General features: G+C 44.3%; 2 protein-coding genes across 2 annotated transcripts; both read right to left on the reverse strand.

Annotated features, from left to right (window-relative positions):
- Positions 1-319: 319 nt before the first annotated feature.
- Positions 320-16654, reverse strand: RBM42 (RNA binding motif protein 42). Its single transcript, XM_053398281.1, has 10 exons — positions 16405-16654; positions 15479-15632; positions 13780-13867; positions 11705-11770; positions 9915-10075; positions 9357-9497; positions 3908-4114; positions 3165-3285; positions 2502-2696; positions 320-815 (listed from the first exon to the last, which is right to left on the reverse strand). Exons 1-10 carry the CDS (start codon positions 16563-16565, stop codon positions 703-705), a joined length of 1407 nt encoding a protein of 468 aa, XP_053254256.1. The 5' UTR covers positions 16566-16654; the 3' UTR covers positions 320-702.
- Positions 16655-18089: 1435 nt separating this feature from the next.
- Positions 18090-23373, reverse strand: LOC128418538 (cytochrome c oxidase subunit 6B1). The gene is made up of 4 exons (XM_053398283.1): positions 23233-23373; positions 19644-19759; positions 19005-19105; positions 18090-18319 (listed from the first exon to the last, which is right to left on the reverse strand). The coding sequence occupies exons 2-4, from the start codon at positions 19747-19749 to the stop codon at positions 18266-18268; spliced, it is 261 nt and encodes an 86-aa protein (XP_053254258.1). The 5' UTR covers positions 19750-19759; positions 23233-23373; the 3' UTR covers positions 18090-18265.
- Positions 23374-23969: the final 596 nt, after the last annotated feature.

Consider the following 23969-nt stretch of genomic DNA (forward strand, 5'->3'; position numbering starts at 1 on the left):
GAGCTTTATGGAAGAGAAAGATGCTTTATCAACCAGGAAAGGAAGGCACTCTCCTTCCAGAAGGGGCACCACAACAGAAGAAACTGTCTAGAGCCAAGAATGTGGCAGATGGCCATTTAGCCCAGGGATGGGGAACCAGGTGGCCTCCAACTCGTACCAGCCCTGGCCAATAGTCAGGGAAGATGCAGTCCAGCAGCCCGGAGGGGCACAAACTCCAGCATCTGTCTTTTAAAAAAGTAAAAATGTGGGGGACCCACAATAGGTCATATTGGCCAGAGGGAAACTAGCAAGGGAATAACTACACAGAAGACAAGCTGAATGGATGTAGTAAGAAAAAAAAAAGATACACACAACTTTATTGGGTAGGAAGACTTTTGTCCACGGAAGTTGTCATTACGCACAAACTATCCCCCAGCTGAGTTTGTAGGTTGCGACTCCTCAGCATCGAACCCGCAAAGCTGCTATTAGACTGCAGAGCTAATGGGGAAGGGTTTGTCTGTGTATGACAAAGAGAGAACACACACGTACACGGAAGAGGCCTTGGACTGATGGAGTAACAAAGCACTTCCGGTCTCCTGCCGTCAGCTTCTTCCTGCGGTCTGCTTCTTCTCCAGCAGAGGGCAGGATCGAACAGGCCTACAGACAATTCCTTGCTTCAAGGGGCTCATGGGTGAACAGCAGACAACGGCATCCTGCACCTCGTTACCTCAGCCCCAACTTCTTCTTCTCCTTCTGTTTCTTGCGCACCACGTCAATATTGCGATCTTTCCACATGCTTTTGCGCAGCTTGATGGGCCGGCTGCCGACGTACTTTCCTGCCGCAGACACACGAGAAAGGGCAGGGGGGAGATTGGGGGGGGGAGGCAGAGAGAGAGGAAGGAAGGTTCAGTAAGACTGCCCTGTCCAGGCCAGCTCACCTTGTGTGGCTGGAGAAACGTGGAGCTGTTTCCCAAGCTGCCCTCGGTTAATTCACTGGCTGACACCCCAGGGCTTCAACGTAATACGTTGTGCCAATGGCCTCCAGTTACGTCATCAAACAAGACAACTAATGTGGGAATTGAGCAACCATAGAGACTTCCCCAAGCAGGAGCATCTGAAGTCAGTCACACTCCTCGAAATATACACCAGATTAGAGGTATACACGTTTCCAGACAGCCTTGGCCTGCTCCCTCATCGAGATGTATGTCATGTTACAGATCCTTTCAGGTGTTGAACATCAGCAGAGTGAGCCCTCTCAATAGTTCCATCACTTTCAAAAGCTCAGTGGCTGCAGCCCAGGAAAAGACATTCTTTGTGGCAGCTCTTAGTCTGTGGAACTCCCTCCCCAGAGAGGTGCATCTGACACCTTCCCTACAGTTTCCATCATATGCTGAAGACACACCTCTTTTACCTTGTCCTTTGACACCCGAGATGCAGTGTTTTAGGACTCACCCTACACTTGTGATTATAATGTTTTTAATGTTGCACTTTAAATTGTTATGACCTGCCCTGGGACCTTAGGCAGTAAACAGTAATAGTAATAGTCATAATAAGCAGCAGCTTTAAAGATGCTAAGAGGGCCTTCAAGATCCAGCACAACAGTGCTAGCAGGTGAGGAGCTGGCTATTTCCGTGTAGTATTGAATGTTCAAAAGATTCAGAAAACAAGTAGACATAGTGCTGCCTTAAATACAGGAAGCTGCCTGATGCAAACTACAGTGGTACCTTCGTTCTCAAAGGCTTTGGTACTCAATCAACTTAGAACCCAAACACTGCAAACCTGGAAGTAAGTGTTCCGGTTTGTGAACTTTTTTCGGAATCCGAACGTGTTCCGTTTTGAGTGCCACGCTTCCGTTTTGAGGTCTGTCTGTTTTTGCTATATATTTTGTGTTTTTGTTTTTGCAGCTTTTTGTTTTGTTTTTGTGACTGCGTAGAACCCAGTTCACCTACTGAGTGATTGATTGATTGATTGATTGTGTGACTGCAGTACATTGTTTATTGCTTTCATTTTATGGATCAATGGTCTCGTTAGATAGTAAAATTCATGTTAAATTGCTGTTTTAGGGGTTGTTTTTAAAAGTCTGCAACGGATTAATCCATTTTGCATTACTTTCTATGGGAAAGCACGCTTTGGTTTTGGAATGGACTTCCAGAACGGATTAAGTTTGAGAACCAAGGTACCACAGTACTGCGTATGTCTAGTCTAATTCTATCTACTCTGCCTGGCAGCAGGGTCTCAAGCAAAGGTTCCCCATGGTCTCAAGCAAAGGTTCTTCTCATTGCCTGCTACTTGATCCTGGAAATGCCAGGAACTGAAATTGGGACTGTCTTCATGCGAAGTGCATGCTCTGCCCCTGACCCATGATCTTTCCCCACTTCAGCAGAGCAGGGGCTCCACTGGGAGTGAGCATACAGCTCCTAGCTCTCCCCACCCCCCGCCCAACAGGGATCAGGCACCCCAACCCTCGGAATTCTAGGATTCCGCTCCCATGAACTGGGTCCGCAGCTCAGGCAGCGTCTCACCATTCATCTCCCGCATGGCACGGACATAGTCGTTTGGGTCCTTGAAGCTGACAAAGCCATAGCCTTTTGTCTTGCCGGTGCGCTTGTCCCGGATGACCTTGGCCTTCAGGAAGGAGGGGTAGCGGCTGAAAGCGCGTGCAAGGATGTCGTCGTTCACTTCATTGCCCAGGTCGCCACAGAAGATCCGGAAATCATCTGGGGGGGGGGGACAGAGGGAGGAAGAGCACAAGACATGAGACTGGGCAATTGGCCCTTTTGACAATTTGTTCTTGTCCTTTCCTGACATAACAAGTTTCTGGCCCTCAAGATGGCAAAGTATGTGGGCAAAAGGAAAGCAGGATGATTTGCAGCAGTCAATGTACTTGTCCTCAGTGTCTTCTGTGACTCCTCGGCCTTCAAACAGCAGTAAAATTGTGTGTTATTTTCCCCAAACCTGTCTAATTTTAATAGTTTTTTATCCAAGTCTCAAAATTCAAGTTTGGCTTGATGAAGTTTGTTAACCTTGAATTAACATTTATTTCAAATGTAAGTTTAAATATGAAAGAATTTATTGTCATATACTGGTGTCAACTAACCCCAAGCTTGAGGGAACAGTCCCTTGCAATGAGGATTCTTGCCAGTATTTTTGACTGTTCACCAACCCACATGACAATGAACACTCACCAGAATCCCATTCAAGTAGGCTGGGGTCCTCCCAGCATGTCCCAGCAGCTGTGCGGATGCAGCGCTTGAGCTTTTCCTGCTTCATTTTCTTCTTGTCCTCTGGTGTGCTCTCTACAACAGGCTGGCCGGGGATGGGAAGAGAGAGAATGTGCTGATTAGGCAAAAGACCACTTCAAGAATTTCTTTCAAATGGAAATTTGTTTCTAGCCTGGTGACCTCCGAGTAGGTAGGTTGACTGAACCAGACTCTCTTCCCCCTCACATTCTCATTTACCCTGTTGGAGGAACTGGACATGGAGGAAGGAGCTAATTTCCTTCATTAGCATAAATCACCCATGTATGAGATAAGCCAACAGCTACAAGGTCAGTCAAGCCTGTTGCTATGGTTACAGCCCAGTGTTAAGCATGTCAGCTCATGGTGGCTGGGTCTTTTGCTGTAGTGTGTCAGCCCATGAGTCTGTCCATGAGTTGGAGTCTGTGTTATATCTTGAATATAGAAATATTTTGCACTTGTATGTATATATCTGTCAGAATAAAAAGTCTACATACAAACTGTATGTATATATCAACGTCTGGAGCTGCTTTACTGAAGCCTTGTCTTCTACAAGGGTAAACTGTTTTGGACCTTAAGCTGCTTCTGTGTGGTGACTGTAAGTGGGAGCAACTTCTGCTGCAGAGGTATCTCACCTCACTTCCCCAACAGTTTCTGCCCATTTCTAGTGGGAAGCCACCACCGCTCCTTACCTCGACAGGTACAAATCCAGCATCGGGTCCCCGGGATCGCTTCCCCCGCGCGGGTGGCTGCTCATGCCCACGTAGTGGCTGCAGGCTCCTCACATCCACCATTGGAACGGGCTCCGCCTCCGGCATACTTGGACCTATCACAGGCTCCTCCATCCCAACCGGCTCCTTCTCCTCCACCACAGGAGGCGGGGGCTCCCGATGCTCTTCCTGCAGAAGGAAGAGGAAGGGCTGTGATGTCACCGCTGTAGTACACATTGGAAGCCTTTTTTCAGATGCCTCCACCTTGCCGGAACTGCCTGGCAAAGGTAATCTTAAGCGGCGCAGTTCAACAACTTCCTGTACGGTGTCAGAAAGGATCCACCCACTGGACACTTGGGGGAATTAAACTATGGCTGTGGAGGAAAAAATAACACCGATATGCAAACAGCTTGGGGACCATCAGTCGCTTTTGTCCATGATTGAACTGAGGGAGAAACAGACTAATCTGAGGATCAGGGCGGTCCCTGGACTTGAAAAAGATAGCCTAAGTGATTTTCTTAGACAGGAATTTGCAGGCTTTTGGAACTTGGATGACAAGCAAGACTTTAAGATAGTAAGCGCCTTTAGACTTGGAAGAGGAGGGAGAAAGAACAGGTCGAGAGACTGTTTGATTACCCTCCGATCAAAAGAGGAGAGAGATAAAATACTGAGTCTGCACTTCCAGAAGACTTTGGAAATAAACGATTCAAGAGTGGAGATATTCAAGGACATTCCGAAATATCTTTTGGACCTTAGGTCTAATTACGGAGATTTGGTGGCCCTGTTGAGAGGAAATAGAATCATTTTTAGGTGGGAATTCCCCCAAGGCTTATCCTTTACTTTTAAAGGGAAAAAGTTTAAAATAAGATCAGTGGAAGATAAAGAAAAATTCTTGAGAGAACACGAAGAAGACCTGCAAAAAGAAGTTGTAGAAGAGCTGAGAGCTTTAAAGCCAGGAGTACTAGACATAGTACCACCATCTTTGGGATTGGACAAGTTAGAAAAAGTGATACCACCGTCAGAACAAGAGGAATTACTGGGAGCAGTTGGAGGAAAGTAGAATAAATACACCATGTCTCTGCAACTATTACCGTATTTTTCGCTCTATAACACGCACCCGACCATAACACGCATGTAGTTTTTAGAGGAGGAAAATCCGTAGGCATGCCACCTGTAGGCATTCCCTCCATAACACGCACAGACATTTTCCCTTACTTTCTAGGAGGAAAAAAGTGAGTGTTATGGTGCAAAAAATACGGTAAGTTGGAATATTCATGGATTTAACTCCCCGGAGAAGAGGAGGAAAGTTTTTCATTTATTGAAAAAGGAACAATTGGACTTAATTTGCTTACAAGAAACACATGTGATAAGGCTACACAGGAAAGTATTGATTAACAAAAGATTGGGTCAAGTGTTTATTTCATCGGATAAGGTTAAAAAGAGAGGAGTTGTTATTTATGCAAAAGAGAGCCTATCACCGAAATTCGTTTTTAAAGATGACCAAGGAAGATTTGTGGCAATTGAAATTCAATCACAAGGAGAAAATTTTTTAATAGTAGGAGTTTATGCACCAAATGAGGGGAAATCTGAATTCTTTAAGAAATTGCATGAGACATTGTTAGATTATATGAACTACAACATTATTATGATGGGAGATATGAATGGAGTGGTATCTACAAATATGGACAAGTCGCAGAGACAGGTTGTAACTAAAGATGGCAGACTACCGAAAACTTTTTTTGAACTGACTGACAATATGGATTTGATTGACATTTGGAGAATTAAGAACCCCTTAGGAAGAGAGGGAACATTCTTCTCTGAAGCCAAAATGACATGGACAAGAATTGACCAAATATGGATAACTAGAGGACTGGCACCTAAGACTCGAAAAGTGGAAATTTGCCCAAAAACTTGCTCCGACCATAATGCTGTGAAAATGGAGATGAAACTAACACCAGTCGGCTTAGATGGAGGATGAATGACACCTTGTTTAGAGATCAAGAGGTTATCAAGAAGGCCCAAAAAACCTTGAGAGACTATTTTGAGATAAATTTGAATACTATTACGGAAAAAAGAATAATCTGGGACGCAAGCAAAGCGGGGGTTTCTGATTCAACAGAATACAATAAAGAAGAGAGCCCAAAATGAGAAAAAAGATAAAATTTTGGAAAAAATAAAAGAGGGTGAGAAGAAACTAAGAGCGAAATCAAAATCACAAGAGATTCTGAGAGACATAAAGTTATATCAAGTGCAATATATGAAGATGATGAATCAGGAAATTGAATGGAAAATTAAACAAATGAGACAAAGGACATTTGAATCGGCTAACAAATGTGGAAAATTGCTAGCTTGGCAAATGAAAAAAAGACAAAAGCTCAATACTATTACTAATTTGGAAGTGGAAGGAAAGAACATTCAGAATCCTGTAGAAATTAGAAAATGCTTCCAGAGGTATTTTAAACAGTTATATACACAAGGGTCACAGAAAGAGTTTGATATAGACCAATTTTTAAAAACAAATGGACTACAGAAAATCTCTCAAGAAAAGAAGATAATGCTGAACCACAAGATTACAGAACAGGAGATAGAAGGTGCCATTCAGAATATGCAGTTGGGTAAATCTCCAGGGCCGGATGGCTTAACCTCAAAATACTATAGATCAACCACTAAAGGAGGTCTGTAATGAAATTTTGGAGGGGAAAAAAGCACCAGAGTCGTGGAAGGAAGCTTATATTACGCTTATACCAAAAACTGAGTCTGAAAAGACACAACTTAAGAACTACCGCCCCATATCCCTGCTTAATGTGGATTACAAAATATTTGCTGCTATTTTGGCTAATAGATTAAAAAAGTATTAGTGGAAGAGATACATAAGGACCAAGCTGGCTTTCTCCCAGGTAGACACTTGTCTGACAACACGAGGAACATAATTAACATTTTGGAGAAGTTGCAAGTGAATATTAATACCAAAGCAGTTTTAATTTTCATAGATGCGGAGAAAGCCTTTGACAATATTTCTTGGAATTTTATGAAGAAAAATCTTCAGGGGATGGGGGTTGGTCAAGGGTTTGAAAATGGTATAAGTGCAATTTACTCAGAACAAAAGGCTAAACTAATTGTTAACAATGTGGTGACAGAGGAATTCAAAATAGAGAAAGGGACACGACAAGGCTGCCCAATTTCCCCATTGCTTTTTATTTCGGTCTTGGAGGTTTTGCTAAATATGATTAGAAGGGACCGTCTGATTAAAGGTATTCAGGTCGGAGCCAAACAATACAAATTGAAAGCTTTTGCAGATGACCTAGTCTTGACGTTACAGGAGCCAGAATCTAGTACGAAAAGAGTATTAGAACTGATTCAAGAATTTGGTCATGTGGCAGGATTTAAGCTGAACAAGTCAAAAACTAAAGTTCTTGAGAAAAACTTAACACCGATTGAGAAAGAGAGGTTTCAGAAGGAAACAGGTTTAACATTAGTTAAGAAAGTAAAATATTTGGGGGTTAATATGACGGCTAAGAACTTCAACTTATTTAAAGATAACTATGAGAAATGTTGGACAGAAGTGAAAAAAGACTTAGAAATATGGTCAAATTTGAAGCTTTCCTTGTTGGGTCGAATTGCAGCTATAAAGATGAATGTATTGCCAAAAATGTTATTTTTGTTTCAATCATTGCAAATTTTGGACAAGATGGACTGTTTCAAGAAGTGGCAGAGAGATATTTCTAGATTTGTCTGGCAGGGCAAGAAGCCCAGAATAAAATTTAAAATATTAACTGACGCAAAGGAAAGAGGCGGATTTGTCCTGCCAGACCTTAAACTTTACTATGAATCAGCAGCATTCTGCTGGTTGAAAGATTGGCTGCTTCTTGAGAACACAGACATTTTGGACTTAGAAGGATTTAATAATGTTTTTGGGTGGCATGCATATTTGTGGTATGACAAGGTTAAAGCACATAAAGCATTTAAAAACCATATTGTCAGGAAAGCATTGTTTAATGTCTGGATAAGATATAAAGACTTACTTGAAAATAAAACCCCAAGGTGGTTGTCACCAATGGAAGCAAAGGCTCAGAAAAAGCTCAATATGGAGGCCAAGTGCTGTTAAAATGGAATACGCAGGATGAAACGGTTAAATCTGCTATGATTAAATGGGCACAAGATGTTGGACATAACATTATGTTTGCTGACTGGGAACAGTTGTGGACCACTGGTATGAAATTTACGGCATGTAATGCCCTAAGAGAGAATATTATGAAAATGATATACAGGTGGTACATGACACCAGTCAAGCTTGCAAAAATCTATCATTTGCCCGATAACAAATGTTGGAAATGTAAAGAAAATGAAGGTACATTCTTTCACCTTTGGTGGACGTGCCCAAAGATTAAGACTTTCTGGGAGATGATCTATAATGAAATGAAAAAGGTATTTAAATATACCTTCCTGAAGGAACCAGAGGCCTTTCTCCTGGGCATGGTCGGCCAATTGGTGCCAAAGAAGGATAGAACTTTCTTCATGTATGCAACAACAGCAGCAAGAATACTTATTGCAAAGTATTGGAAGACACAAGATTTACCCACCCTGAAAGAGTGGCAGATGAAGGTGATGGACTATATGGAATTGGCGGAAATGACTGGCAGAATCCGAGACCTGGGAGAAGAGTTGGTGGAAGAAGATTGGAAGAAATTTAAAGACTATCTGCAGAAACACTGTAAAATTAATGAATGTTAAAATGATGTTGGATTGAAAATAAGTGGTATTAGCAACAAAGATAATAAGAATATGTAAAAATGGATTGATAAATGGATGAAAATATAGAGTTATAATATGTTAAGATATATAGATAAATGAAAGAGGGTAAGGATTTGTTGATTTGATTATGTAAATGGGAACACAAAAAGGGGAGGTGTGAGGAGGTCAAGGAAACAAGCTAATGAGTTTAAGGATACAAAAGAATGGATTTGTTTTAAATTTTTCCTTACTTACTCATTTTTTGTATTTTGTATTTTTTTTTGTATTTTTTTTCTTCTTTTTATATGTTTTTTTCTTTTTTATTCTGTAAACTTCTGTTTTTTGTAAAATCTCAATAAATATCTTCTAAAAAAAAAATAAACTATGTGTGTAATAATAATAATAATACATTTTTATTTATATCCCGCCCTCCCCAGCCGAAGCCGGGCTCAGGGCGGCTAAAGCGTCGGACTAGGACCCAGGAAGCAAATCCCCCCTCACCCATAATGCTCACTGGGTGACCTTGGTCAGTCACTGCCAAGTCTCAGCCCAACCTACCACACAGGATTGTTGCGGGGATAAAATGGATAGGGGGAGAACCACGTGCTTGAGCTCCTGGGGGGAAAAGACGGGATACAAATGCAATAAATAGTAATAATAATAAAAAATGTGGCTTTCATTTGGCGCGCTCACTACTAACCTCTTGCTTCTTCACTGGTGGGGCAGAATACACTGTGGGAGCGGCCTGGATGACAGTGGGGTTCACTTTGGGGGGCACCACCACGGGTCGAGGAACAGGCACCAGCGGCGCCAGAGGACCGACGGGGATCCCTGGCCCAACCTAGCCAAAAAGTAGGCAGCAATCAGTGTCAGTTTTGCAAGTTCAACGCTAATATCCGAAGTATGAGGCTGATCAAGTCCCCATCCCACTTTGAACCTGCAAGTCTCTGTTACTTGAGAGCTTGCGCCCAAGTTTTTTATTTCGTTCCACTTCCTAATGCATTTTTCTTTCCTACCTTGTATCTTTAGATTTCAGACTTAAGGATAGGGAATACCCTGTTATACGAGTGATCTGGGAGCCTTTTTTTGGCTGAAGTGGGGGGGAACCCAGGTAAAGTAGCTCCACGTATTCCCCTTTGGTCTCCACTGGCATGTCCCAATCTATTGCCCTCTGAGTAAACTCTGGCACAGAAGCAGCCTCAAAAATCAGAAAAACAGATACCACCCCCGCCCTCTCGCCAAAGAAAAAGAAACTCACCGGGGGACCAGATCTCATGGGCCCGATGCCCCCTAGGGGCGGGCCAGGTGCTCTCTGCATTGGGGGGCCCATAAGCATTGGGGGGCCCTGGGGGCCTGACATGGGGGGCCCCACCATAGACTGGTGATGAGGAGGCCGCATTGGCAGAGGACGAGGGCCACCTGCAAAAAGAAAATGCAGTAATAATTAGAAATCAATGTTAGGCAGCACTCAGCACACTGACCAATAAAGGCATCTAAAAATATTTCTGGTGTTTTCTGCCCACCCAACCTTCAGTTTCTATACCCTTGGCAGGCTAGCTTAGAAATGTAATTAGAGAGCTTTGCATTCAGAAAAACATACTTCCCATTCATTGACTGGTTTATATGCTCCCCGCAAGGCCCTTTCCACCTGGCCTAGGGGGCAGGGCCCACACTCACCCAGCCCTACTGAAGAGGCTCCTCATGAGGCCGGAGGAACATCGCCCAGCTATTATTTTATTGATTTATTGATTTAATATGCTGTACACCACTTTGAGGTTTTTATTAAAAATATAAAGCAGTATAAAAATTTTAAAAATAGATAAAATACGGTGTGGCTCAAAGGGGAAGAAATTATTGGTTTTTCCTTCAAACTCAGCTGAACCTCAAAAAGCCTCTGGATTCCCTGAGAGCCCCAGAGACAACAGGGTATGGAGTCATGTGCGTTCAGGCCTCTCCCCAACTTCTGTGCAAATGCTGTGAGGCACAATAGGCACATCACGCCAAAGGCCCATCTACAGTGGTGCCTCGCAAGACGAAATTAATCCGTTCTGCGAGTCTCTTCATCTTGTGGTTTTTTCGTCTTGCGAAGCACGGCTATTAGCGGCTTAGCGGCTATTAGCGGCTTAGCGGCTATTAACGGATTAGCGGCTTTAAGAAAAAGGAAACAAACTCGCAAGAACTCGCAAGACGTTTCGTCTTGCGAAGCAAGCCCATAGGGAAAATCGTCTTGCGAAGCGACGCAAAAACCGAAAAACCCTTTCGTCTTGCGCGTTTTTCGTTTTGCGAGGCATTCGTCTTGCGGGGCACCACTGTAGTCCAACATTCTGTTCTCCTAGTAGCCAACCAGATATATGGGAAGCCCACAAGCAGGACCTGAGAGTGACAGCACTCTCCAAATTTCTGGTTCCCAGCAACTGGCATTCATAGGCATACTGTCTCAAACAGTGGGTGTTAAACACGGCCATCATTCCTAGCAGCCATCAATAGAAAATCCATGGGGAAGAAGGCTAACACTCTTTAAAACCACCCATACCTTGTGCTATAATGGAAACATGGCTAAACACCTAATGGATTTTTCTTTTTAAGATAAACCTGCTTCTCAGGAAGAGTCACAGGAAGAGGATCGGTGAAAGAAAACCTACTTCTGTGCTGAATAGGAAGACGATACATTACATCAAGGATGGGGAAACTGGCCCTCCAACAGCCCAGCCAGCATGGTCAACAGTAAAGGATGACATGAGCTGCAGTCCAACAACTTCAGGAAGCACAAAGATTCCCCATCCCTACTCTTAATAAGAAGACCTATAGTTAATCAGACTAATCCTGACCACCAGCACCTTGCCATCAACTTCAAAGCAGAGGCTGTTCCCAGCTACTCAATATCCTCAACCCGGGGATTGAACCTGAGCCTTCATCCATACAAATCATGTGCACTCCCACTGAATCATGGCTTCCTATCTGCCTCCACAGAATCCCACCAAACCTCCCACTCCAGGTTCCTTGCAAAACGGTGAACACAACCAACAAATAATAAAAAAGACAGCTTACCGGATCTCTGCAGAACATGAGGCACAAAGGTCGGCCGGAGGATGGGGGGGCGTTGCGGGGGGACAGCTGGAGGGAAGAGAGAATGGATTTCATGGCCCTTGGACATACAAAGCCCATTTCACAATCTTTGCAATCTCGGCTCTTTTATATCAACTTTACTGTTTCCAGGCTGAATTCACAGTGCTGGCAATTAGCCTTTAAAACCTAAATGACTGACAACCAGTATACTTGAAGGGATCGTCTTCTCCAATGTGAGCCTGCCTGGCCACTTAGGTCAGCTGGAGAGTCCCTTTCTGCATGCCCTGCCTCCATATGAGGTGTGATTGGAGGAAACACTTAAAAGAACTTTCTTTATTGCAGGGTCAACCAAGTTTGAATTTCTGTTTGAACACTTCCCTCTTGCTGTTCTGAAGCTAGCTGAAAACTTCTTTCTTCTTCTTCTTTTTTTAGGAATAATTTTTTATTAACCGACCAATCACATCAAATCAAACCAAATTACATAAATTCCAAATTACACAGCCAAATTTTAAATTTTTGTTTGGGGTACCCATATTTCAAGTTCCGAAGGGATCCAATCAACTTCTTGCTTCTTACTGCTGTTTTAATGTCCACAAATCTAACCTTATGATGTTCACAGTACTATCCAGTCCTTTCTTATTATTTTTCCACATCTCTTGTTGTTATTTTCATATATTTTTCCTTTCTCTTTGTGACCTCTGATAGTCTCCGCAAGCTGGTTAGAACAGTTTGTAATCCTGCGTGGATACTATTTTTTTTATCCAGTAGCCATATCCAGACGTTTTCCATATAACATCACTTCCATACATCAAAACAGTCTTAGCGTCATTAATCTTCACCAATCTGCCTCCTTTCTCAAAACCTCTGAGGAGATTCACTAGGAATGCAGACTGAAAACAAATCCATTCTTCCTCCCGGCTATAAATCCTTTGGCAAGATGGCGACTCCGAATTAATAGCTGCGCCATTCCCAAAAGCTCTTATTGCTTCTCGGTCTCCATAAAGCATACTTTTGGTTAAAGTTTATCTCCACACATACCTTAATCATCCTGCTTGGGTCAGTTCAACCGACGGTTCTAATGAGGAGGGGTTCTTGTAAATCACATAGAAGGAAAGTAAAAAAGTCCCCCCCCCCATTCAGCCCCGTTGTCAACATACCCCGCCTTTGGTGTATCTTCATCGTAAAATATTCCTGTTTCTCCAGCCCGTCGTCTTCTTTCGCAGAGGTCACTTAAATTAGCAGACTTCACTCCCCTTCTTCACTTGAAATATGTGCATTTGCTTCTTTTGTAATTAATTATTCCAAATTGCTGCAACTAGTGCGCGATCAGACACAGCGTCCAGGAGAGCCGATGTCCACACGGGGGCATTCTGCCAAGGGCCCCCACCCCCTTCTTTCGAATTAGGGGGTGATTTATGGGCACAGCAGGCAAGGGCAGTGTTCCCCATTTCCTTGGGGCAACAAGGGAGGCTGCCTACTCCCATAACAGCCTCTTAATTACCCCGTGTGGGTCGGAGAGATGGTATTGTCGGCCATCTTCCAATGCGCCCCCTAGTGCCCCCCCCAAGCGATGAAAACTTACTTCTTCTTTCAGGCCTACAACCTATAGATTCTTGAATGTTTTATTCCTAGCTCTTTTGGTTTAGCTGAGATGGGGAGCCTGTGGCTCTCCAGATGCTGGACTTTCAACTCCCATCAGCACCATTCAACATGGTCAAAGGCCAGGAATGGTCGTAAATGTAGTCCAGCAATAGCTGGAGGGCCACAGCTTTCTCATTCCTCTGCTGATGTGATCTTAGTGCCCTAACAATTTATTAATCTGTTTTAATTGCTTGGTTATTCTCTTAAGCATTTTGGGTGGGACACAACTTAATATCTGACATAACTGTAGTTGTTGTGGAGAACCTGTGACCGTACAGAGGTCACTGGATTACAACTTCCACCAGCCCCAACCATGGTGGCTGAGGCTGATGAAAGCTGGGAGTCCAACAACTGGAGGGACACAGGCTTCACATCCCTCAGGTAAGCATAGAATTACAAAGGCACTGGCTATATACCTGGGCCCACAAATGGCACTGGAGGAGCCACGATGGGGGCCACCACAGTGGCTGCTGCTGCTGCTCGGGCTTCCAGACTCTGCTGGACCTGGAAGAAGAAGAAAAAATAAATAAATGGCAAGAACAGATGTCAGCAAAGTAAGATAAACAGTCAAGTACGCAGGTTTAGTATTCACACATTCATCCTCCTCACCCCAGCTTCCTAAGAGCAGCTCTGCTGCATCAGACCAAAACCCTACACTATCTGTAATCCTTGCTTCCTGAAGATCAAACGCCTATCTAACTTGCATGGTGTGTGCCAATTCTGCCTTGCACTCAGCAGCATGGTAAATGTGGCATGACTGAAAGAGGACTTGCACGTCACAACCTAATGGGTGAGGTAGCAATGAAGAGAAAAACACAGTGTTAGTGCTATAGGAATGGTTTGTTGTAGAATTACACCACACTATGTTACCTCTGTGCTAAAAAGAAATATTCTACTGTTTCAAAACACTGATCAAAACCTAAATTAGGGCGGGGGGAGCAGGCTCTGCTGGCCATGGAGTAAGCAGGAGAAACTGAGAGCTCAGAGAGAAATTATTTTAAAGGATGGATTTCTCATTCTGAAGAACAAGTATTATGAAGCAAAGAATATAGGTCAGTCCTTAAGAACTTTTCAGGCAGGAATGTAATTTGGAGTAGTGAAATAATAAACATTACTACTTAATTTCTGGGCTAGACACAAGCCCTGGGCCAGACGTCAAACTTATGGGCTGGAAAAGAATCTAAAACAAATGGCTTGTGAAGACAAAAAAATGGACAATTAGAAATTATTGGACCTCTTACATTTAAGTAGTAGAAGTAAAAAAGAAAGGATCAATACCCATGACAGTAAAATATTTGGAAATAAATAATATGAATATAATTAATTACTCTTACTTCCGGTCTCCGGGCCTGAAGCCTGATACTGGGTTGGAGACTAGATTTAATTGAAGCAAAAGAACTTGAAAGGGAAAAACAACAATAAATACTACAAATAAACAAGGGGCAAAGTGAATATAAAATGGAAGAATGGTATAAAGAGGTGTGGGATACAGCAATTAATGACAAATTAACATGTGTTATTAAGGTAAGACAGGAATATGCAGGAGAAATGATTTTGAGGAGAATTTGTGCAGTTAAAACGGAAAGGGGTCAAACTATCGCAAGATGTGTTGAAATTTTGGAAGGTTGGATAGTTATAATGGAATGCTTGGGGGAGGAGTGCATATTTTTATTTCTACTTTATTATTATTACTTTGTTTAAAAAAATAAAAAACCTAAATCAACACCTACTGCTTCAGCCAAAGTGGAAAAGTGACAGCACCAATATATTTTGAAAACTACAAATGTGTAATCTGAACCTCTAATCCCAAAGCCCTGCCTTTCTCACCTGCACCAGATTTCAAGGCTTCTACCGAAAGCCAGGAGCTGTTTAATATAGAGTGAGACCACTGGTCCATTTAGCTCAGCATTATCTATACAGTACTCATGGTCAGCAGCTCTTTGGGGTTTCAGGCAGGAGATTTTTCCCCATTCCCAACTGGAGATGCTAGGATTTCAACCTAGGACCTTTTGCATGCAAAGTATGTTTTCTACCATTGAGCTACAGCCCTGTCCCTCAAAGCAGTCCAGCAAGCATCCTGCATTGCAAAAGGCAAGTCTCAGGCAGACTCCTCACCTGTTGGTAGGTGTTGGTGGCAATGATGGGTCGGATGACAGGGACCGGGGGGACTGCAGACACAGCTGGCACTGCCAGGGCAACTGGGACAGCTTCTACCACAGGGGCAACAGGAGGCAAGGATACTGGAGCTCCCAGCACCTCTTGTTCAAACCTGTAAACAAGAACCCATAGCATTTATATGATTCTTTTGCCATACAAATGCCCCACATACACCATTCTATTATTAATCTGAACAACTGGCTTGATATTTTGATTGTTTTTATTATATCCATGCTGAGGACCACGAAGGGCCAAGTTCAAATCCCACCCCTCCAGCAACAAAGCTCACTCTGGAATCTACAACACTTTCATCCTAATCAATTTCGCAGGTTTGTTGAGGAGAGAAAATAAGGGGGAAGGGGCCATGGACACTACTTTAACTTCTATTAAGGCATGATATAAATACCAAATAATAATCACCACCATCATCAGACAAGAAAATCAAATGTTTTAAAATCTATTGACAGACCACACCAAGAGTTGTAAAGAAGGTTGTTTGGAGAAATGTGCTCTGTCCCATATTGAAATCAGGAGGCAAAAAAGGGGGGTGGTTTGCCTAAGCTCTGAGAACAAGGCTAAGGTGGGCTCTGAACGGGAAGCATCCCAGCTCGCAAGGGAGACTCGGAGCTCCCATTACCAACACTGCCCTGGGTTCCACAGCCCCGTTTCCTAGCACCTGCAACGCTTTTCTTTCCAGCGTGTTCACTGTCAACATTGACTGTCGCTGTAAGACAGGGAGGGAGGGATGGAGGGCCCCCCTGAAATCTCCCAGGTGTCCCCAGACTTCCAGCTCCCATCACCTCCGTCCATTAAATCATTTTGGCTGGTCTTCGCTGCCCCCCCAACACAGGGCCCCGCAATGGGAGACTCCCCGCTTCACTCACAGGGCCATCTCGGCTTCCATTTCCTTCAGCCTCTCCTCTCCACTCTTCGCGCCGCCGCCGCCTCCTGCGGCCGCCGCCGGTGGCCCTTTCCCGGGCACCCCTCCAGGCACCCCGGGGGGCCCTCCCGGCGGCGGAGGGGGCGGAATCGCCGGAGCCGCCATGGCTCAAGTGCTCTTCCAAGTCGGTAGCAACCGCTCCTACAGCTAGATGGACCACCGTCCGCCGAGACTACTTCCGGCGCAGCGATGATGACGATGTCCCGGAGACTTTCCGGCGCAGCTCGCCGACGGTGGCAGAAAAAATAGAACTTCCGGTACAAGCAGAGCGCTGTCGTAGGCTGTCTCTCTATGGCTGCAAGACGGTGTAGATTTCCTTGTCATACTCTCTGGTGAAAACTCGGCCGCAACCTATTTTTTTGTTAGGAGTGAGGGAATAAGGTCAAGACCGGAAGTATTGCTAAGAACTGCAGCAGTGTGACTGAGAAATTGCTAACTCTATGGACACGTCGCGTTCCGTTTCCCGCAGAACGCTGGGCGGGGCTTGGGTGCCCCCTGGTTGGAAGAAACTGAAGAGGGGGAACATGCTCGATTAATCTGTGGGACTTATAGAATCGTGCTGTAATTTTTCCACTCACCTCTCCATCCAGGGAAGCAAGAGGCATTATCAGAGTGAAGGAGCACCTCACAGCCAGGCAGAAGCACACAGAGGAAGCTCAGTGATGGTGATGCCTAGGGAAAGGGGGAATGGCCGGAGGAATCCCAAGGGCCAGATAAGTGAGGTGTGGAGGGCTGCAATCAGCCCTGAAGGCCAAGGCTTTCATTCTTACCTTGTGTGTTTATTCAGAAGCAAAATCCACAGAGTTCAATAGTAAATGTAAATAGGTCTGTCACTTTGCAATGCAGCCCTACATATATTTACACAGCAATCTGAATCACCCTGAGTAGGGCTTGCTTCCTAGCAATCAACCACCTAATGTTTTCCTTTTGTCCAGGTGAAGGGCTTCTCACAGTGGGAGAAAAATATCACCTTAGTGCAAGAATGCCAACTTAAATAAAATATGGGGGGGCAGGTAAGCCTCTCCCCGCATAATCGATCACAAGATGCGGCACAAGTGCACAATTGGCAATGACCATCAACTTTGGGGGGCTTGGGCCCCCTCAAATATTTTATTGAGGGCCCAAAGTGACGTTGGCCCCTAGGAGTTGACTCCTATGCTACAATGCCAAAGCAGCAGTGATGAAGTCAGACCTTAAGCCCAGCAGGAAAATAACTCCCTTCTGTAAAATGTGTTATCTAGGCTCCCGCCTCTTGCATAAGCACGGAATTCAGGGACTTTTGTCATCTGCTTAAGTAACTTATTACAACATATCCAAACAACCTGTGGAACATTCCTTTATCATGAGCACCAAGTGGGAACTGGCCAGCTGCAAGAGAAGGCTGGCTGTGATGTAGCCAGATCAGCCTTCAATCTAACAAGCAAGTAGGAAATTCCATATGCAAAAGTATTCCAGACTGCTTATCAAGTGGAAGTGGAGGGGTGGTGGTTTATGGCAAAGCAAGGAGGGGTGCTGTGGAAAATTATGTGAATCGTGTATCCTACATGCTATAAGAAGCACCCCAGTCATTGACAACAATACCACAAATTCACACGTAATCTGCTGATCTTAACACAAACCATAGCCACATGTTTTTATGCCTTTTATTAGAATTTGCACTGTTCACATGATGTTGGACGCTCAAGTCAGCATGACCAAGAAAAAGCGTTATTTCAGACTATCCTTCAGTCACCGCATTTCGGTGGGGGGACCTCAGCAGCACAGCAGTGTCATGAGAAAGGGAGCAACTGGCAGGGGCAAGACAATCAGATCTTGCCAGGAAAAGTCCCCTCTTCTATGCGCTCATCCCAGCTAGTGACCTGAAAAAGACCAATAGGCTTCTTTGGTTAGTCATATCTTCTGGGCTAGTACAGAGGCAAAGTGACTAAGACTACAGATCTCCTCCTCACATGGAATTCTGCAGCTTTCTTTGTAGAAAATTAAATCACATTTCTAATCCTCATAACTATAGATTATAATAGTCTTCTTTGGTGGGTTTTGTGGGAGTTGCCTGCAAAATATTGCAAGGTGATATTTATGTTTCCTGCATAGCTATCTAGCTTATCCTCATATTTGAGAAAATTTTGACCTTGCAATTTGTCCATGAAAAGGTCCCAAGGCAATACAATAAAAATAGTAGAAGTTCCAGTTATGTTCTTTTATTACCCATCACTTATCAGTGCATATCCTCCTTGTTAGTTTGCCACATACAGCTAAAAATATGGGAACATATCAGGCTCACATTATTAATTTTATGCAAAATAATAGGTTTTAGGAGTTATCATTTTGAGCAGATTGAAGTTTTCTGACACACATTAAGCACCTGTCTATTGCATCTCTGAGGCTTCACCCAACACAGCCTATGGTCCACAGAACCTCCCCTCCAGTCAAATAACAGAGCACTGAAATGTGTCAAACACCACCCACCAAGCCCATCCTTTACGCTGACACCTATTTCTCTTTCACATACACATTCCTTAACCCTGGTCAGTTCCATTCACATACCCAAGAAACGGGGCAAAGGGACGTGTACACTCTTTTGTACCACTGACAGACATAAGGGTCTCCTCCCTTGGCATTCATGGCTTTCTCACAGCGGTGGAAATCTGTGGAGAGAGAAATGATTCAGACTTATGAAGATGACCACTGCAGCTTTTAAAATCCCAGACTGTTCGCAAGACTCGATGTATTCTGCACAAGGTGGCATCAGACATTATTTTTGCCTATCTCTGCTTATTTTATTGTTATTTAATCTTTCTTTCCTCCTCTACTATAGAAAGTACCCAGATTACCCAACTTACAAAAAAGAATACAAAACACTTGCACATTCTCGTAATAAGGATATTACAGTGATAATATTATGGTCTGACCTGTTGCATTTTCCTATTGTTTCCACTTACTGCCTCATTTTATGCACAGATCTAGAAGTGCTGCAGCCTGAAACTTTTAGGAAGACTTGTACAGTACACTATGGACCTTGCCTGCAGTAGTGAAAGTCAACAGTTCGGAAGTTCAGACATGGTACAATAGGACAACTTCATTTTTTATACTTCTCTGGCAACTCAGATGTCAGATGATGAATAGTCCTAGTTTCTCATTACTCACCCAAGGATGCAAAAATTCACATAAATAAATTATACCCACCAAGATAATTCTGCCAGCAGTTCCGGGTTTGGTTTTGATTGGGGAACCGGCTGTCAAACGGAGCCGTTCGGTAATTTTCCAGCTTTTCCTTTATGGTTTCGGACATGTTCTCTTCTCTGAAAGAATATATAAAATCAGCAATATGAAAAGACCCAGAAGCTTCACAGCAGTAACGCTCAGAACCCATATCCCATGTTAAGGGATTATGTGTCCCAAAGATATTTATATCTTCAGGGAGCATTCCAACAACTGGATGGCAGCACAGTCAGATCATGGGAGCAGAACACTGCTTAAAAGGTAAAGGTAAAGGACCCTTGGACAGCTAAGTCCAGTCAAAGGTGACTATGGGGTTGAGGCACTCATCTCGCTTTCAGGCCGAGGGAGCCGGCGTTTGTCCACAGACAGCTTTCCAGGTCATATGGCCAGCATTGACTAAACCAGTTCTGGTGCAACGGAACACCGTGAAGGAAACCAGAGCGCACAGAAATGCCGTTTACCTTTCCGCCACAGTGGTACCTATTTATCTACTTGCACTGTTAGCTTTCTAACCCCAGCCCACCAAGCACGCATACACACATGTATACCTATCAATCCATGCAGCAAAGAAATACATTAACACAGTATTATCTCTGTACACCACCCCCTAACAAATCTACAACATTAAAACCCCATCACCCAGTATCTGCCTGATAAGCGGCCACAAGGATATTGCTTCAAGTCCCAACACTGCTGTGAACATGCTGGAAGGAGAGTAATAGTATGCAGAGCAGGTATAAGGGAACCTCTGGCCCTCCAGATGTTGAACTACATCCCTGGCAAATGGTGATGCTTGCTGGGGCTGATGGGAGTTGTGGTTCAGCAACATCTGAAGGGGCAAAATTTCTTCACACCTGCACTGCTGTGAGTTCTGGAAGACCTTCCTGCTCTGCTAGCTTTTTTCCAACTGGCCTGGGAGGGTGGGGTCCTGGCTGACTCCAGCTACAAAAGCTGAGGTTGCTGAGCAGACTCTTGGTTTGGAGTATTCAGTGGGTTTTATTGCTATTTCTGATACTAATTTTCTTGCATCTTTATTTTTAGATCATATGATTTATGTGGCAATTGTTCTGTTTGGTTGTGTACTATTTGACTTGTTTTATTTACTGTTTATTACTATGTTTGTAGTTTGTATTAATTATGTAAATATTTTCATGTTATGAGCTGCCTTGAGCATGATGACAGCTCCCAGTACTACATCTGCAGCACAAGAAGTTAATGCAATCAAAAGCCCTGCTCCCGCTCCTGATGACTGCATACCTGAAACATGTGTATCAAGCATACCTAAAAAGTCTTGCTCCCTGATCTCAGATGCACCAAAGTAGCAATAGTTACTTCTTGGTAGGATGGCGAGAAGCAATTAAGAATAGTACTCCTGTACCTTCAGTAATTCTATAAGCAGAGGCTTCCAGCAGGTGCAACCTGTCAGTTCTGCAGCAAGTTTGATTAAAGCTGCCTCCACCAAAGTCTCCTCTCCTGCACCATTTCAGAAGCCTTCCATTCCACCTGGTCACCTTACGTGGTCAGTGGGTTAGAGAAAGAGCTATTTGGAGCTTCACTAAAAATGCCACCATCAATACTCTTTCAGCTATGCAGCTGCACCTACAACAGTTGTGCAGCAGGCAGAAATTCAGCACTGGGAGCTTTTGCCCAAGCATGCTGACAGAAAGAGCAGGTAAAGGTAAAGGGACCCGTGACCATTAGGTCCAGTCGTGGCCAACTCTGGGGTTGCGGCGCTCATCTCATTTTATTGGCTGAGGGAGCCGGCGTACAGCTTCCGGGTCATGTGGACAGCATGACTATGCCGCTTCTGGCAAACCAGAGCAGCGCATGGAAACGCTGTTTACCTTCCCGCTGGAGCACTCCCTGCTAAAATTCTTACACCGCTAGTAAAAAACGTACATCAGCCTTGCTAAGACTAAAGGGAGGAGGAAGATGACAAGCCAGCTCAACACACCTGCAAAGCCTCTTGCAACCGAACAACAAATAAAAAGACATGTACTATACAACAAATGATGATACATTAGAAAGTACTCAAAAGTATCTCACACATAAATAGCAATGATGTTTGAATTACATCAAGGTGACAGCAAAGGAAAGGAGGCAATTGAAACCATTGATTTAAATAAAGTTTCCCACAGAGACTTCTTCATATATTTCCTAAACAGCAGTTAAATCCTAAGACCTGTAAAGCACTTAAGAGTGTAGCTATTCATAACAGGTTCATTATATTCATAACTTCATTTATATGGAAAGGCCTCCTTTAGCACAATGAAAAGGGGCTCTGATTCAGTTTGGAGATTAACTGTATGTCCAGCATGCTTATGTTCAGATTTTATGAAAAGAAACATAGTATTTACAAATCATCTTTTAAAAACCTATTTATTTTTTTTAATCGTAATTTTTAGCCACCTGAGTATTTTTGCATTGCAACAATTCTGAAACATTGGTATAAGCATCGGTTATATTTAGACTGTCAAAGAGACAGTTAAGAGGTGGCACAACAGTCACCTTCAACTATCCAACCAGCTGTCACATGGGGCAAATCTATCTCCTGTTGCTCCAGCAGGTAGGAGCAGAAGATCTAATTATGTGTAAGAAACTGGAGACTAAATATTACGGGGGGAGTGCTTCATTTTGTGCAGATTGTGTAGCATCCTGCCATGGAAGGAGATTTAAGCAGAAGCTAGATTGGCACCTATCAAGGATGCTGCAGTAGTGGCTGTCCCCCTCAAACCCGGAAGTAGGCTGGACTAAATGGAACTCTGAGGTCCCTTACTATTTTAATGCCTGCAGGATCAAGGGTGGGTAAAGGGCAGCACATCCCTGGATGATTTCAAATACCTCAGCAAAGAGCCCTGGCCCAATTGTTTCAGGAGTGGCAACAACAACAAAATATATACATGCGTGTTCCAGTCTCCCCACCTTCCAACATTATTGCTAAAATAATTTAAGGCTCCTGGAGGCAGGGGCTGGGGTGGGATTTGTAGACCCGGAAGTGGACGTGTGTAATTTATCTCATTCCTGGGCTCAGAATCCACTCTTTTAAGCGCACGTCTTCTTAAATTATTGTATTTCAGGGTTTTGTTGAAAGCCGCCCAGAGTGTCTGGGGAAACCAAGCCAGATGGGCGGGGTATAAATAATAAATTATTATTATTATTATTATTATTATTATTATTATTATTATTATTATTATTAAAAACGCAGAGCGGGTCCCACCGGGCCTGAAGCCTGCCCACCCCGGAGGAAGATTAAAGCCCCAGTATTGCAGAACAGGGGCGATGAAAGCCGAGAAAAGGGCGCATTGGGAAAACCTCCTTGGCGGGATTCGAACCCAGGGCTTCCCCGCTCCGTCCCCTCGCCCGCCCTCCAGCCTCTGGGCCCTGAGCGCCGCCGTCGGCCGGTTCCCCTGGAGGGAAGGAAGGACTCCGGCCTAGCGGCAACCAGCACCCAAACCCCGGTCCGTCTCCGAGAGAAGGCCGGGCCCAGCCCCCCGGGCTCCGGCTTCCCCTCCTCCTCCCGGCCCGGGCTCCCTCGGGCCTCCGCGCTTCGCACCTCAGCAACGGCAGCAGCGGCACTCAAGGCTCTTCCCTCAAAGTGACTTTCACCCGTAGACCGGCCGCGGCTGTGCCGGAACAAACGAGAGCGGGGATTGTAGAGCGGCGCAGGAAAAGGCGGGCGCAACGGCGTGATGGACAAGCCTTCTCCGTGCTCGCAGGCGTTCGAGGAATTTCCGGCGGGCGGGTAGGCGGGCGCTCTTCCCCAACAGGCCCGTTAGTCACGCCCCCTTTCGAGTCTGCGCAATGAGAACGAGCTTCGGGACAGTTGCGTTCTCTTTACCCCCCCCCCGCCGCCCCGAAAATCATATCACGGCTTTGATTTTTGTCAGTTGAAAATTCTAGCGCTCAGCAAAAAGGAAAATCTGGCTTTGGATTGTTACCACGGGACAGAACGGCTGCGATCCTCTGCTGCACGTAGCTCGCATTCAACTTAATGAGTTACTTCTGAGTAAACATTCAACACATTGGGCCGCAAAGATGAGGCATAGAGGAAGAAGACAGTTCCTGGATGAAAACCGAACACCTCTCCCATGTGTTGGGATGTCCCACTGTTCTGTCCAAAAAACAGAAATTTCTAGGGAAATGTACCGTATTTACAGAAATTTCTTTTGATTACAAGGCAGGCAGTTCCCATGACCCCAGAACTGGCTCTACTTAACTTGTATAGTGTTATAAGAATTCTAAGGTCACGGGGGTGGGAAGGATTTTTGTTTGTGTAAATAGCAGTTTATT

Source organism: Podarcis raffonei, chromosome 8 (assembly GCF_027172205.1).
Source record: "Podarcis raffonei isolate rPodRaf1 chromosome 8, rPodRaf1.pri, whole genome shotgun sequence".
In the NCBI taxonomy this organism is placed as follows: Eukaryota; Metazoa; Chordata; class Lepidosauria; order Squamata; family Lacertidae; genus Podarcis; species Podarcis raffonei.